Below are 16,014 nucleotides of genomic sequence, written 5' to 3' on the forward strand. Positions count from 1 at the left end.
TTCGCTACCCAAACTGTCTTTGAACTGTGATCCTCAGATCTCAGCTTCCTGAGGAGCTAGGATTACAGGTGTGAGCCACTGGCGCCCTGCATGGAGCTCTTTCTCACGCCTCTGGCTGTACTCCTATCAACATTTTGTCAAGACCTTTTTTTTAATCTTATTTGTAATTTTTTGGGGGGTCATGCTTGATCATCAGCATTTAGAGGTTCCTCGAACATATAGATGCGACATGTATTTTATACCTCTTTACCTTCTTCATTTCCTTCGGCAAATGAGATAAGCAGAGGCCTCTGGATGACTGCTACCGAAGTCAAGATTTAATGAAGGATAAAGAGTATCTGACCCAGCTTCTGGTTTATTGGGCTCTTGTTGACTGGGTTTGTTTTGTTTTCCTATTGGGGCTTGAACTCCAGCCCTTGTGCTCTTGTTTGACTTTTTCACTCACAGCCGGGCACTTTCCCATTTGAGCCACACCTCCACATCTGGCTTTTTGGTGGTTAATTGGAGATTAGAGGCTCTTGGGCTTTGTGTTGTTTCCCCCTCACCCCCACTACCCATGTTCCTCATTTCTCAGCCTCCTAATAGCTAGGATTACAGGCATAAGCCACAGGCATAAATCAAGGGTCCTTTGCCCTGTAGAGAGGCTGTTGGGACTTGGGGCTTGCTGTGCAGGGGTGGAGGCGGGCTTGGGGACCGCACTGGCGGGGAGGAGGTAGATCACTGTCAACAGAGGGCTTAGGGGAAGGCTTTCAGTAGGGGTGGGCCTGGCAGATGGTGTAGGACAGAATGATTGCATCAGGTGGCCCCGGGGACAGGCAGGGCTGTTGACCATCCCCCACTCCCTCTTGCCCCCCTCCCCTCGACCGCTGCTGCCAAAGAGAAGTCCTTAACATCTGTTGAGATTTTCACTTCCCGCTGAGCTGTATCTCATGAAACGGGTCTTTCCTAGAGTTCCAGCTGTGTCTCGAGTTGCCCTCCCTCAGCTTCCTGCTGGCCAAGAATCAGGTTTTGGTGGTGGAAGTTTGGTGCCCTCAAGGTGAAGCCACGGGCCTGGGAGCCAAGCGCTGCAGGCTTTTCCCTCTTGGTGCTCTTCCAGAACACTGGCCACAGCCACTGCTGTCAGTCATGTGCGGGGGCACAGGCGCCCACAGCTCAGCCGAGCCACTGTCACTAGTCAACCAGGGCTCCCTCCTACTGAGCCCAGACAGGCCCTCAGAATTCTCAATGAGGCGTGGGTCGGTGGGGGGAGAAGAGCGGGTTGGCTGGGCCATGGGGTGGGGGCCTGGCTGTTACTCCCTCCCTGCCTTTCCTGCCCGCACAGGCCCTGGCAGGCCCCCAGGCGCATGCTGCCAGTCCTGCTCTGACTTGTACCCTGGGAGTGAGGGAAGGAGAGGGCGGTCTGTCAGGCAGGGGGATGCTGGGGTGGAAGAGCAGTGGAGTGGGCACGGGATACGGTGGTGGTCTGCTGGGGTGGGGAGGGCCTTCCCTCTCCCACTGAGCTCGGTGGGCTTTCAGGGCATGCCTGGAGGCATGGGGAGGGGGCACACACCTGGTGAGCTGAAGTGGGCCTCCTCCACCCTCCCTGTCCTCTGGCTGGTGAACTGTTGTAGGGCACCTTGCAGCGACAGTTCCCTGTGACCTCTTTGTCAACCCCAGCCTTAGGACCCCACCTCCCTCCACCTGCTGAACTCCTCCCCTCTCCCCTACCTGGCATGAGTTGATGCCTTTAGTGTCAGCTCAACACTGTTCCTGGCCTTTCGGTTGGGAAGGGTGGCTTCAGGGGGCCAGGAGAACAGGGTAAAGGGTGAGGACCCCGCCACCTGCTCACCCCGGAAGCCCTTCCTCCCCCACCAAGCTCAGCCCCCAGGAGGCTTTGTTGAGTACAGGGCTCTGCGATACTTGGGGACCTGACTAGACCCAAATGTGGTGCTGGGTTTTTGTCATGTTCCACTCTGGCCTTGGTTTTCTTGGTCTCTAGGTGATCTTAAGGCTCTTCTGGTTGGTTGGTTGGTTGGTTGGTTGGTTGGTTGGTTGGTTGGTTGGTTGGTTGGTTTTATTGGTTATGGGGCTTGAACCCAAGGGCCTGGGCATTGTCCCTGAGCTTTTGTGCTCAACACTGGCACTCTACCACTTCGAGCCACAGCTCCACTTCTGTTTTTTCTGGTGGTTAATTGGAAATCAAGAGTCTCCTCTGGGCTGGCTTTGAACTGCATCCCTCAGATCTCAGCCTCCTGAGTTAGCTCTTCTGGTTTTAAAATGTGGGTTTCCCCCGTCTCCATCCTGCTGACTGGGCTCTGCGTGCAGGTGAGTGTCCACCATTGGCCCATCTTGGGCCTGTCCGCCCTCCCTTGCACCCATGGCTATTGATGACATCCTGCAGTGGTTAATCTACACCGCCCAACTCTGGCTGCCTGTGACCAGATGACCAGACATGCGTTTACCTTGCAAACCGTCCCTGAAACACCTAACAGCTCCTTTCTGAGGACAGATGTCCTACCCTGCCCCCTAGCCTGCCCCAAGCCCCAGTCCAGGGGTTCAGGTCATGTGCTTGCTGGCATCAGGACACGGAACCTTAAAGGGACAGGGCAGGCACTCCTTGGGCCACTTGAGCTGCCTTCCAGGCCGTCCCTGCCGGCTTCCCCTGGTTCTTCTTAGAAAGACATGTGAGCACTTGCCTGGTGACAGAGCTGGCAGCCCTGGGCTCCTCTCACAGGGTACTGTGCTTTGCCTCTCTTATCCCCATCTCCTTTCCTTTCTGAAGAAGCCAAAGCCCCTGTCCTGCTGCAGATAAGGCTGTGGCTCTGAGAGGGATCCATTGCCCCAAGATCACACAGCAAGCTAAAGGCAAAGGCAGACCTTGGTAGCGTTGCCCTCGCCTAGTGGTGCGTTTCCAGGTGCTCCTTCCCATAGGTCACTGTCAGCCCAGGGGAAATAACTTACCTTTCAAGGGCCTATGTTCTGAACCCCGCCTTGAGCATAGGCAGCTGCAAAGTATGCATGGAGCAAGTGTCTGGTGCTTTAGTCGCCTCAGACAAACCTCCGAATCTCCAGTCCTGGAACTCTGTACAGCCTAATTAGAGGAGCTGCCGCCACCAGGCTTGTTTTGTGTGGATCGGCTGGCTTTTGGCCCTTGGGGATCCCAGATTAATTGAAATGAGGCGGAACAGATGGATCAAGTCTATCAGCAGCTCCGCAGCAGCCTCAGCACTTCATTACTGCTGGTCGGAGGTGGGGGTGCCCCTGTCATCCGGCCTGGGCAGGGCAGATGGAATAACAAGGAGGGGAGCCTGGGCCCAGGGCCATGCTTGGGGCAGACTGCGTGGGTAAATCACTGCTTATGTTCCCTCGCTGCAGCTGAATTAGAAAACGATGCTCCTGGCTGTAACATTCCGAGGGAGCAGGCCAGGGCTTGCGATTCCTGGGATCATATCCCTGGTGCCTTACAAGGGGGGATCCGCCATGGAGATGTGATCAGCTGGGCCAGAGTGGCAGGTGTGACGGCCAGAGCTGAGGAAGGTGCCCTGGTGTGGGCTGTGTGCAGCAGTGTGGTGTGAAGCCAGTTCCTGTGACTCTGGATCCTTCTAGATCCTGTTACGGACAGGGGGCCGTAGGCCCCGTGGTGATTCTTCTCCTGTCCACCGCATGTGCAGGTTAGAAGGAGAAAGGAGAAGGGAATCTGTCCCTGCTTGGGTATTTCCAACACCATCTTGTTATTTGGCTCATGATTTGTTAAGCAAAATTGCAAGCTCCACGGCACACACAGTTTGAGACAGGGCATATGGAGGAGTGTTAGTCGATGGCATGAGCACCAATGCCACCACGCACGCAGAGGACTTGTGGCATACTTCTGACTGTAGTGGCCTGTGAGTGCGTCGCCGGCCTGCACCGCAGCTAGCGCTGTGCAGATCTCCAGGTCACCCCGTGGGGTCTGCACACAATTTTCTCCTAGGATCAAGTGCTCGTATGGGACCTTGCCTGCCTGCAGTTGCTTCATGTAGCTGATTGTGTTTGTTTGTTTGTTTGTTTTTGTTGTTTACAAGTCTTGGGGCTTGTTGAACTCTGGGCTTGGGTGTTGTCCTAAAGCTTCATGGATTTTTCTGGTGGGGCTGGCTTCAAATCGAGATCCTCAGATCTCAACCTCCTGAGTAGCTAGGATCACAGGTGTGAACCATCGGTGCGCAGCCTGCATTTAGTGTTTTACCACTGGAAGGAAAGCATGGTATATTCTAACCAGCCTTACAGATGCACTGTGAGATGTTTCTTTGATATTTGTACTCAATATTCCACTTACACATTATTAATGGAAAATTATAAAACAGATTCTAAACTATTGGGGTTTTTTTTGTGTTTTTTTTTTTTTTTTAACTTGGGCTGACATCTACAAGCTGTGGATCAGGAGGAATACAGTGTCACATTTTTTCCAGGATTTGAAGCATAAGGAAGTAACTGGCTAGAGCAATTGTTTTCCAAGCCTTGGTTTATCACCAGCATGGAAACAAGAGAAGAGGACAATGCAGAAATCTTTACTGGGTATAGGCGTTGAGGGGTCTGTTCTGCTCTCACTTTCCCAACTGTCACTCTCTGTGGCTTTTTGCTGCCTCTGAGTGCTGATTGAGAAGCACAGCGTGGGAAGCGCCACGGGAGTGTGCGGCTGAGTGGTAGGAGTTTGCGAAGAGGAAGCCATATGGGATTGCAGGCTTCGCATGCTGCGTGGAGGACGTGGCCTTTGGAAGGTAGCGGGGCGATGATCAGGTGGTGGGGGTGGGACTTGGTGTCAGCAAGGCTTTATCTTCTGGGAGAAGCATTCCGGCATCTAGAACTCTTCCTGTCCTATCCTTCACCTATCGGGCTCCTGAGCATTTGCCACAGCCAGGGTCAGAAGCCACTGCTTCTGGGAAGCCTGTGGCAGAATTCCTGAGCTGTGTGCCTCGACTCTCCACTCTCCTGCCTCCTCGGCAGCTCTTGAGCTGCAGCTCTTGGCTCACAGCCAGGCCTGCGCTGTGCTCTGCTGCGGTCCGAACCTAGCCCGACCTTGGAGGTGTGCAGGCTGCTCACACCACGCGACACACTCACGTTCTTGTTTTCCGTCTCCAAAACTGTGGGTAGAGCAACAACTACGCTCTTTGTGGTCTTGTTTTGCCTCTGTGGAAGGCTCATTTTCTGCCTGGACCATCCAGGTTTCCTTAGCAACCTTGAGCATCACTTCTCTGCTGCTGCTCTGCTCGGGGTTTGCCTTAACTTTTCTGGGACTCTTCATTAACAGAGGCATTAAACAGCTCCCCCCCTCCCCCCGGGGACGGGGGGGGGGGCGGGATCTTGTAAACCAAGCACTTTGGCCTTCAGCAGCACTTTTTTTCTTCCTTTCAAAATATTGATCTAGCTCTAAGACTGTTTCCCTTGAGGGTTAGGGGAGACTTCTTCACATGTTTGTTTTTAATGAAATCATTATTCTCAATCTAGAAATCTTTGTGTTTCTGGTAGAAATGCAAGCTGAATGAACTTTTTCTATACGTACACACAAAAGTGTTTTAACCCTGAATCCTTTCTGGGATCTCAGGTTTCTCCGCAGGAGGAGGGAATAGCCTTTCTGTTGGAGTGGGCACAGACTTCTTTGGATGGCCTGCCTGGTTGGATGTTTAGGCTTTCCTAGGAGGCTCCTGCTTTGCTTCAGGAGTGGGTGAACCTCTTCTGGGATTCTCCCCCCCCCCCTTTGGTGCTAGTTCTGGGGCTTGAACACAGGACCTGGATGCTATCCCTGATCTTTTTTGTTCAAGGCTAGTTCTCTACCCCATGAGCCACAGCTCCACATACAGCTTTTCAGGTGGTTAATTGGAGGTAAGAGTCTGATGGGATGGCTTCAAACCAGTATCCTCAGAACTCAGCCTCCTGAGTAGAGAGGATTACAGGCGTGAGCCACCAGCGCTCAGCTCTTTTGGTGGTGACTGCCTTCAAGAACCTGTGCTGGAGAGCTCTCTTTCCCAAGGGATGTCAGCAATCCATTAACTTTTTCCTCTGGGTGTGTGTATGCAAGTGCGCATGTGTATGCGTGCACGCACATGTGTTGTTATTGGGGCTTGAACTTGGGGCATGGATGCATTTTTTTACTCAAGGTTTGTGCTCCACCACTTGAGCCACTGCTCCACCTCTCTGCTTTTGATGGTTAATTGGAGGTGAGTCGTACAGACTCTTCTGGCTGGAATGAAAAGATCCTGAGGTCTTCAGATCACAGCCTCCTAAGTAGCTAGGATTACAAGCGTGAGCCGCTGGTGCTCAACTCTCATTTTTTCATTTTGTGAGTCAAATATTTTTTTTTCAGTGCTAGAAATTAAACCCAGGGCCTTGCACCTGCCAGACAAGCATCCTACCACTGACCCACTTCCCCAGCCCTCATTTTTCATTTTGGATGTATGTGACTTGTCTCAGGAAAGGATAGTCAGGTACTTTTTCTTTTAGTGGGTTTGTTATGCTCACAGCTTAGATGTCTGCTCAATAGATGCCCGTATAGATTTTCTGTGTGGGAATCCAGGCTGCAAGAGTTAAGATTATTTTAAAGTGGCAGAATCCTTAGGAAATGCTGGAGAAAAGTACCCTAGTCCTGGTTACTCTTAAGAAAGAACATTCTAACATTCTGGTCTTGTCTCCTGTGAGTTTTCCTTTCTATGAAATGTGGAGGGTTGTCCTCGCCTCCCTGCCCCCCCCCCCCCGTGCCAATCCTGGGGTTTGAATTCAGAGCCTAAGCACTATCCCTGAGCTTCCTTTGCTGAAGACTAGCATACTACCACTTGAGCCACAGCATCACTTCAGGTTTTTTGTGTTTGTGGTACTGGGGAATCAAACCCAGGGCTTCATGCATGCTAGGCAAGCACTTTACCACTAAGCCACATTCCCAGCCCAGTAATGTGCTGTTTTCAACACTTCACATATTGGCTTGCTCTTTGGTTCTGTCCCCAGAACGCTACTGGGTGACTGCAGAAAGCCAGTGCCGCAGGTCTTGAGACACTACATTCATGGCCTGGGCTACCCTGTGCCTCCTGGAAAACCTGGATCTGAGGGAAGGCAGCTTGCTGGGCTTGGCACAGATGCTGTCCCCTGGGACTGGCCACAGCTGGGATGATTGGTGCTCCTACGGAGGGTCCTGGCCTCTCCCTTCCCGTGTGTTTTGCTGATCACCTTGGTTGACAGTCCTGCATTCTAGATGGGAGGCCCAGGTGTTTGAGGTAGGCTCCCTTCCTGCCTCCATCACAAAGCACTTTCCTGCCTGGCTTCTGGGTTTGGTTGGGGGGAGACAGAGACAACTCAGGCTGCTAGCACACAATCTAAGCACATCCTCCTCTGACCCAGTTCTTTTAAGGGGATTGTTTAAAGCAATTAACTGCCAGTGGGCCATTCCAGGATGCAATTAGTCCACGTTCATTTATGAGAAGAAAAAATTCTGGGGTTTCCCCTGGCAATCCTACATGAGGATCTGAAAGCATGCCTAAAGAGCAGAGGGAAGGAAAGGGAAGAGTGGAAAAGCCTTCCCAGTTGTGATATTTGCATCTCCCCTCCCCCTGCAGGCTCAGGATGTGATTTGGTATTGGGGTGGCAGTCATGGGGGGGGCGGGAGGGAGCGCAATGCTGATCCACTCTCCAGCATCACTTGGTCCTGCCCCCTGCAGCTGGCCAGGGAAGAGCCAGGGGCCTCTGAGCCAGACGGTGGCAGCTGAGCCTTCACAGTGGCTTTCTGTTCCTCAGGCTCCACTGGACGGGCCCCCATGGGAGGGGGTCTCTCAGCACGCTCCTCACGTCCTGCCAGACTGAGGGTCTGGCCGGTCGCCTGGGAGGCCCACTGCGCTGGGTCCTCTGACATGATTGTGGGGCTCTCCTTGGGATGAGTAGAGGTGTGAGGGAACTCGCTGGCCACCAAGAGGCTCCTGTCACCATTGTGGGGTGGCCATATGTGGCCTCACGATGTAGTTAGTGTGTCCAAAGTAAGGTTGTCATTTTAGTTGGAGTGAAAAGAACGGGCACACAGTTCAGTTTCAGTTTACGGAACATATTTAAGTGTGTTTGGAACAGCAGGGATTGAGTTCAGCTGTAACTTTTGTGAAATCTTGCATACTCTTGAAGGATTTTCCAGTTGGAAATTTCTCATCCAAATTGAGAATAGTGTAAAAAGTATGTGCAAGTGTAAAATACGTTGGATTTCAAAGATATGAAAAAGCAATTTAAAACAGCGCTTGCGTAGCTTACTTGCTCACAGCTGGCACCTGTTCGTTGACACTCCAAATGGAGTGTCATAGATCTTCTGCTTGGGCCAGCTTTGATCTGCGACTCTCAGATCTCAGACTTATGAGTCCATAGGATTACAGCTCAGTAACATTTTTTTTTGGGGGGGGGTCCGGTCATGGGCCCTGAACTCGGGCCTGGGCGCGCTGTCCCTCAGCTCTTCAGCTCAAGGCTAGCACTCTACCACTTGAGCCACAGCGCCAATTCCGGCTTTTTTCTTTTTTGCTTATGTGGTACTGAGGAATTGAACCCAAGGCCTCATGCATGCAAAGCAAGCACTCTACCACTGAGCCACCTTCCCAGCCCCCTCAGTAACAATTTTTATATTGGTTATGTGTTAAAATGATTGTTTAGATATATTGGCTTAGCTAAAATGTTATCATTAGAATACTTAGATGTGTGATTTAGTTATTTATTTATGTTACTAGATTTTAACTCAGCCTTGTGCTTACTAGGCAGGTGCTCTACCATTGAGGCACACCTTTACTACTTGCTTTTTTTTTTTTTTTTTGCCGACGGTGGGGTTTGGACTCACAGTCTGTGCTGTCCTTGAGTTTTTGTGTTCAAGGCTAGCACTCTACTACTTGAGCTACAGCTTCTAGCTTTTTGGTGGTTAATTGGAGAAAAGAGTCTCATGGACTTTTCTGTCCTGGCTGGCTTCAAATTGTGATCCTTAGATCTCCGCCTCCTGAGTAGCTAGGATTACAGGCATGAGCCACTGGCACCTCCAACTCTCATTTACTTTCTCTCTCTCTCTCTCTCTCTCTTTTTTTTTTTTCTGGTCATGGGCCCTGAACTCGGGGCCTGGGCGCTGTCCCTCAGAGCTTCAGCTCAAGGCTAGAATTCCACCATTTGCGCCACAGCACCACTTCAGGCTTTTACTGCTTATGTGGTACTGAGGAATAGAACCCAGGGCCTCATTCATGCAAGGCAAGAGCTCTACCACTGAGCCACCTTCCCAGCCCCTCATTTACTTTTTTCTTTTTTTAAAGTGGCCACTAGAATATGTAAAAATCTCTATGTGTCTCCATTTGTGTGGTTTAGCATCTTCTCCCCTAAGTTTCTCGTGTGGACAGGAGCCATAGGATGGAAGTCATTACCTCTGTTTTTTTGTTGTTGATGATGGTCATGGGGCTTGAACTCAGGGTGTTGGTGCTGTCCCTGAGCTCCTTTTGCTCAAGTCTAGTGCTTTACCACCTTAAGCCACAGTGCCACTTCTGGCTTTCTAATGGTTAATTAGAGACAAGCATCTCACGGACTTTCCTGCCCAGGCTGGATTTGAACCTCGATCCTCAGCTCTCAGTCTCCTGAGCCACTGTGTTCTTTGAAGGGGCAGGCCTCTCAGGGACACCTGCTGTACCCCCGTCCTCACCCTGTTCTCCCTGTTCTGGAGGCTTCTGAGATATTCCATTCTGAGATTAGCACAGTGTGTACTGATCTGGGTCTTCCCCAGTGTGAAGGGCAGCCTGCTGCGTGTAGAGCCACTGCCGGTAGTGTGGCGCAGGGACTCCTGACAGCGTCTCAGCAGGAACACGTATAAAAGGGGCAGGACAGCCTTGGGGAAGGATCGCCATTACACCATTTTTAGAACACCTAAACTCCGCTCTGCTTCCCCTCTTTTTTCCCCCCTCTTTTTGTGCCAGAACTGGGGCTTGAATTCAATGCCTCATACTCTTGCTTGGTCTCTTTTCTTTTTTCTCAAGGCTTAAGCTCTACAACTTGAGCCACACTTCCCCTTCCAGTTTTTTGCTGATTAATTGGATTTGTCTGCCCATGCCGGCTTCAAATCGTGATCCTCTGATCTCAGCCTCCTGAGTAACTAGGATTATAGTCATAAGAGAGTAATACCTGGCTGCCTTTTTTTCTTTCTCTTTTTCTTTTTTCCTGTAAAATTAGTATCTTTTGATAAGGAGACTGGCTAGGCCCAGCCTGAGACAGGCCTGAGAGAAGTAAATTATGGGTCTTTGTAGCAGGCCCCCCCAATTTTCAGGTTGTGGTACCTGATGGATCTCTTCTCCCAGGAGGTCACTTACGTCAAGGCCAAGTCTTCTTATCTACAACTTGTATGACAGCCCTGTCTAACCTGAGATCCTGAATCTTTAGGCTCCAGAGGCTTGGTAGCAGCATTGACATTTTCATATCCTAATTTACCTTAATGGAACAAGCCATATCATAAAAAAAATAGACAAGGAAAAACTACTAATTAAGGAGTTATCTCTTCAAAAGAAATATGCAAGTTCCTAGCATGATGGTCATCTTTTTCTCAAAGTCTCTCTGTATAACCTAACCTAGCCTAACAACAGATCAAGGCAGAAGTACGAGACATGGGACTTAAAATGGGGCAGCCTATTATTGAATGTCTTCCTGGTTACCATTTAGAAGCAGCATATTCAGTCCTGATTAACTGAAATCTGCCTAATAGTTTTTTACTCACGTTTCCTCTTTCTTAACGATGTCTTCCCCCATTGTCTCTGCAGGAAGTTCTCCAGCAGCTGATCGTAATGAATTTGCCCAATGTTTTGATGATTGGCAAAGACCCACTGTCCGGTGAGTGAGCCCCCGCCCCCCTCCGTTGCCGCCTGTTGCCCCCTGCAGTGTCTGGGCAGGGCTGTAGACTTTGGACAGCTGTTGGCCACAGAGCTTTGGCTGCTAGCTTGAGGCCAGCAAAGTGAAAACACGTGATGTTCTGGTGAAATTGTAAAGAGTGGGGCATTTTATTGCCTTGAGACACTAAGCCAAGAGCATATATTTCTTCCATAAGAATGAATGAGTCCCAGGATAACCTAGCTTTTCAGGATGCTGAGATCTAAGGGTCAAGGTTCAAAGCCAAGCCCAGGCAGGAAAGACGAGGCTCTTAATCTCCAACTAACTATCAGAAAGTCAGCATTGAAATTGTGGCTCAAATGATAATATGCCAGCCTTGAGCAAAAAAAGCTAAAAGGAGACAGTGCCCAGGCTCTGAGTTCAAACCCTAGTGCCAGCACAGGAACTTGTGTGAGCATACACACCAAACGAATGAGTCCCCCCTGGCCCTCAGGTGTGTGTGTTGGAAGAACCAGCTGTGACTGGTATGGTGATATGTGACCCCAGATAGTGGACAGTGTCCAGCATTGAGTGTCATGAAAGGATGCTACTGTGTCCTTTTTTTTTTTTTTCCAAGCAGGAAGAAAACTCGTTTATTAACAGAGAGCAGCCCTTTTTAAAGCCAAAAAGGAGTGGGTGGCATGGCAGGGGAGGAAGAGGAACCAGTCACTGTCAAGGTCACACCCTATCATGCACCTAAGCTTCCACGGGCTGGTTACACACTGAACATAAGGCAAATTGGGCTCTGCCCACTCAACTCCCTCTCAGCGCCATCTTTGCTGCCCATGTGCTCTGCAGATTCCGCCCCCCCCCCCTTTTTTTTTTTTGTCGGTCATGGGTCTTGAACTCTGGGCCTGGGTGCTGTCCCTCAGCTCTTCAGCTCAAGGCTAGCGCTCTACCACTTGAGCTGCAGTGCCACTTCCAGTTTTCTAGTGGTTTATTGGAGATAAGAGTTTCACGGAGGGGCTGGGAAGGTGGCTCAGTGGTAGAGCACTTGCCTTGCGTGCCTGAGGCCCTGGGTTCGATTCCTCAGCACCACATAAGAAAAAAGCGGGAAGTGGTGCTGTGGCTCAAGTGGTAGAGCGCTAGCCTTGAGCTGAAGAGCTGAGGGACAGGTGCCCAGGCCCAGAGTTCAGGCCCCACAACCGGACCAAAAAAAAAAAAAAAAAAAAGAGTTTCACGGACTTTCCTGCCTAGGTTGGCTTTGAACCTCGATCCTCAGATCTCAGCTTCCTGAGTAACTAGGATTTACAGGCATGAGCCACTGGCGCCTGGCTGCTGTGTGTCCCTTTCAATTTGTCCCTCCCCAGGAAGAGACGGATCTGAGCATAAATATCTCCATTGTGGGGTCTCAACTCCCCAGGAAACACGGACGTGGGTTCCACTGTGATGTCTGTGAGACCAGGAAAAGGAAGCATCTTTTTAGGAAGCCAACAAAGCTGTCCTCCATGGGGACCTGTGATGCTGTTATGCTCACTGCGATGTCCCCCACCCTCGTTGGTCTGTTACAAATGACAGTGGGCTATAATTCAGCCTAATAATAAATGCATCCTTCCCACCCCATCTGTCCCGTCACCTTTGTACGCACCTGTCTCCCTGTGCACCCGCCTGACGTGAAAGCCTCTTTCCTTCCTGCCCCCCACCATTGTGCACCTCACCCCACTTCCAGAGGTAGAGATATTGTCCCTGTGCAAAGAACAAGGGTCCCCACACGCTGCGTGGCACTGAACAGAAATAGCTACAGAGAAATGGGTGCTGATCTTTTTTGTTTTGTTTTGGTCAGTCGTGGGGCTTGAACTCTGGGCTTGGGCGCTGTCCCTGTGCTCTTCAGCTCAAGGCGAGTGCTCTACCGCTTGAGCCACAGTGCCATTTCCAGTTTTCTAGTGGTTTATTGGAGATAAGAGTCTCATGGAATTTTCCTGCCCGATCTGGCTTTGAACTGCGATCCTCAGATCTCAGCCCCCAGAGTAGCTAGGATTACTGGCGTGAGCCACTGGCACTGGCGCCCAGTGGTGCTGATCTTTTCTTTTCTTTTTTTTCTTTTCTGTTCTTCCTTCTTCTTTCCCTTCCCTCCCTCCCCCCACCCACCCCTGCTTGCTTGCTTGAACTTGGTTCAAAGATAGTGCTCTACCATTTGGGCCACATTGCCACTTCCACCTTTTTCTGAGTAGTTTGTTGGAGATGAGAGTCTCACAACCTTTCCTGTCCAGGCTGGCTTAGAACTGCAATCCTTAGACATCAGCCTCCTGAGTAACTAGGGTTACAGGTGTGAGCCTCCAGTGCCCGGCTTGATTTTTTTTTTTTTGAGCAGTTTTATTGAGACATAAATTTACATACCACAAAATTCACCTGCCTGAAGCATATATTGTGATGTTATCTCAAGTATATAGAATTGGACGTTTACTGGTTTGGAAACCCAGTTTTAGCACATTTGGGAAAAGGTGATTTCTAGCTGCTGTCAGGTGTGGTGAGTGGCCCGGATGAAGCCCCAGGATGATGGCACAGAGTCAGGACACGCTCACCGCAGATGTGGTGAGATGGCGCTGGGAAGCTAAGAAGCAGAATGATAGCCATCGCCCATGCTCGGAGGCCCAGGCTGCGCTGACTGACGTGTCAGACAGCGGCCTCAGCAGGCCTCGCCTTCCAGGGCAGAGGCAGCCGTGGTGCATGGATGGGTGGGTTTGACAGGGCTCCCTGGGGGGCTGCCAAGAGCAGGGAGGATGGATGACAAGGGACATCCACCAGCAAGCAAGAAGATGCGTGAGCCACGAGCAGAGAGACAGACATATTTATGGAATGGTATTTTCAGTCTTACACGTTAAAAATAGACGTGTGAAGTGTTTTATGTTTCTTTTTAAACAAAGACCAAAATTAGCTTCTAAAAAAATTGGAGCGGTAGCCTGGGGCGGAGGGAGTGCTTTCCCACGCATTCGATCTCTAGCATAGCACAGCGGCTCCCCGCGCCCCTCCCCGCTCTCTTTGGCAGATGCGTTATGCCCTGTAGTGTTAATTATAATGTTAACAGTTTGGGGCTCTTTGGCTTTGGCAAATATTGCAGGGGAGTCGGGTCCCAGCTTCCACCCGAGTAGCAGTGGTCCTGAGAAACCAGATGTTTGTTCCCTTGCCTCTCACCTGAGAAAGGGAGGTGTCAGGGCTCATAAGAGGGGTTTTGTACATCTAACTTTGCTCCTGTGCCCGCTAGACAGAGGGAGCCAGCTGTCTGCTTTCTCCCCCGCTGGGTAGAGGTCAAGGATGGTCAGCAAATATGAGAACGCACTTCATATAACAGAACCTGCTTTTGAAACCTGTGCTGAGAATCTGCCCTCCCCTCCTAACCCAAACTCCTTCTCTTACCCTGTGCTTTCTGTCTTTGGATGTTTTTCCTTTCTGACATGCTGCTGCTTTGCAGCTATCTCCTGATACGTGTGGGTCCCGGGGAGGCTTCTGTCCCACGTCTTGTTACTGTGGTCTCCACTTCGCAGCAAAACCTGGGATCTAGCTTTGTTTGAGCCCCTCCCACTTTCTATGATAGTTCTTCGAAGAAAAATCTTTCTCCCCTCAGTGCCAGTCAGGATTCGGGTTTCTCAGGATTGAGTGTTGTAGTATCCTTTGCCTTGTGTCTCCTTGACTACACCTTAATTGTATCTAGTCTATGCTGTCCTTTCGTGCACATGCTCTCGTGTGTGTGTGTGTGTGTGTGTGTGTGTGTGTGTGTGTGTGTGTGTGTGTGTGTGTGTGTGTGTGTGTGTGTGTGTGTGTGTGTGTGTGTGTGTGTGTGTGTGTGTGTGTGTGTGTGTGTGTGTGTGTGTGTGGTTTGAACTCAGGCTTCCTACTTTCATTCAACTTTCTTGCTTATGGCTGGTGCTCTACTACTTCAGCCACATCTCCAGTACAGCATTTTGCTGGTTAATTGGAAATGGAGTCTCTCAGACTTTGCTGCCTAGGCTGACTTTGAACCATGATCCCCTGATCTCAGCATCCTCAGTAGCTAAGATTTACAGGCCTGAGCCCCCAGTGCCGGCTTCGCCCCTCCTCTTACATCACTGTTTTGCCTCCTCCCAGCACCAGGGCCTGCGTTCTTCCTGCCTGCTACACTGGTCCCTTAGGTACCGGTGGGCGCAGACATCTCTGCAGCTCCTTCAAGTTCCTACTCACTGCCACCTCACTATGTCTGCCTGGCCTCCTCCCATGCACCCTGTCCTCTGTCCTCCCTGCGTGCCGCATCTTCACATAGACCATCCCAATGAACACAGCATGTTGCTAGGGGCTGCTTCTGTCCCATCCTCTCTCCTCTCCTCACCTTGCTGTTTGTTACAGTTGTTTAAAGGCCAGTAGGCATTCAGTCCTGCCCTGAACCACTCTTGTGTCCCCCACTGTGATGGCCTACTATGATCTCTGCACCATTGTGCAGACCCATTGGACTACCATGTGATCATATTCTGCAGGAACACCCAGGGCTCACCTCTGCTCTGCTCTGCTCTGCAACAGGAGGAAGGGTGTTGGGTGGAACGGACTGGCTCTGGCTTCGCAGCACTTCTTCCTTGGCCACCGGGCCATTCACTGGGCCACATGTGGAAAAAGATGAGATTTGTCTGACAGGAAGCCCGGGTGTTCACAAAATTGTTCTGTGATGAGTCACCCAACGGTGGTGCTGGAAGAGAACAGTTTTGCTTTCGTGGTTTGCAGGGTACTGTGGTAGTTTCCAGACTTGTAAACCACGGATCCTACCTGAGCTGGTTAGAGTGAAGCCATCTGAGCAGATGCGGAAGCCCGGCTGAGCCGGCAGGAGCTTGCTCCTAGGCGCAGCACACCTGGCCCTGTGTGGGGTTGACCAGAGCCTGTGGTCCCACATTAGGGACAACTGGAAGCCACCATCGTCTGTCCTGGTATTTCTTGTATTCTAAATGGCAGAGGAGATTCCCACGGAGGGGCTGTGACCCCACGGGCACTCCCTGTGAGGACCCTTGTGTGAAGATGGCTGGGACCTTGAACACCGCCCTGGGAGCTTCATTAAGAGTGGCTTTGGCCGGGCGCTGGTGGCTCATGCCTGTAATCCTAGCTACTCAGGAGGCTGAGATCTGAGGATCGAGGTTCAAAGCCAGCCCGGGCAGGAGAGACCTTGAGACTCCTATCTCCAATAAACCACCAGAAAACCGGAAGTGG

At 50.9% G+C, this 16,014-nt stretch overlaps 1 protein-coding gene across 4 annotated transcripts in view; it reads left to right on the top strand.

Annotated features, from left to right (window-relative positions):
* LOC138810514 (protein Daple) overlaps window positions 1-16,014 on the top strand; it is a 121,472-nt gene that overhangs the window by 43,598 nt on the left and 61,860 nt on the right. For all 4 annotated transcript variants that reach the window (XR_011367150.1, XM_069997731.1, XM_069997733.1 and 1 more), the window contains exon 4: window positions 10,746-10,815. Coding sequence is in view for 3 of the 4 variants with exons in the window: in XM_069997731.1 (XP_069853832.1) it covers window positions 10,746-10,815 (70 nt within the window). In the remaining variant the exon portion in view is untranslated. The remainder of the gene's footprint in view (window positions 1-10,745; window positions 10,816-16,014) is intronic.

Source organism: Dipodomys merriami, unplaced genomic scaffold, assembly GCF_024711535.1.
Source record: "Dipodomys merriami isolate MVZ:Mamm:240054 unplaced genomic scaffold, mDipMer1.0.p SCAF_50, whole genome shotgun sequence".
NCBI classification, from domain to species: domain Eukaryota; kingdom Metazoa; phylum Chordata; class Mammalia; order Rodentia; family Heteromyidae; genus Dipodomys; species Dipodomys merriami.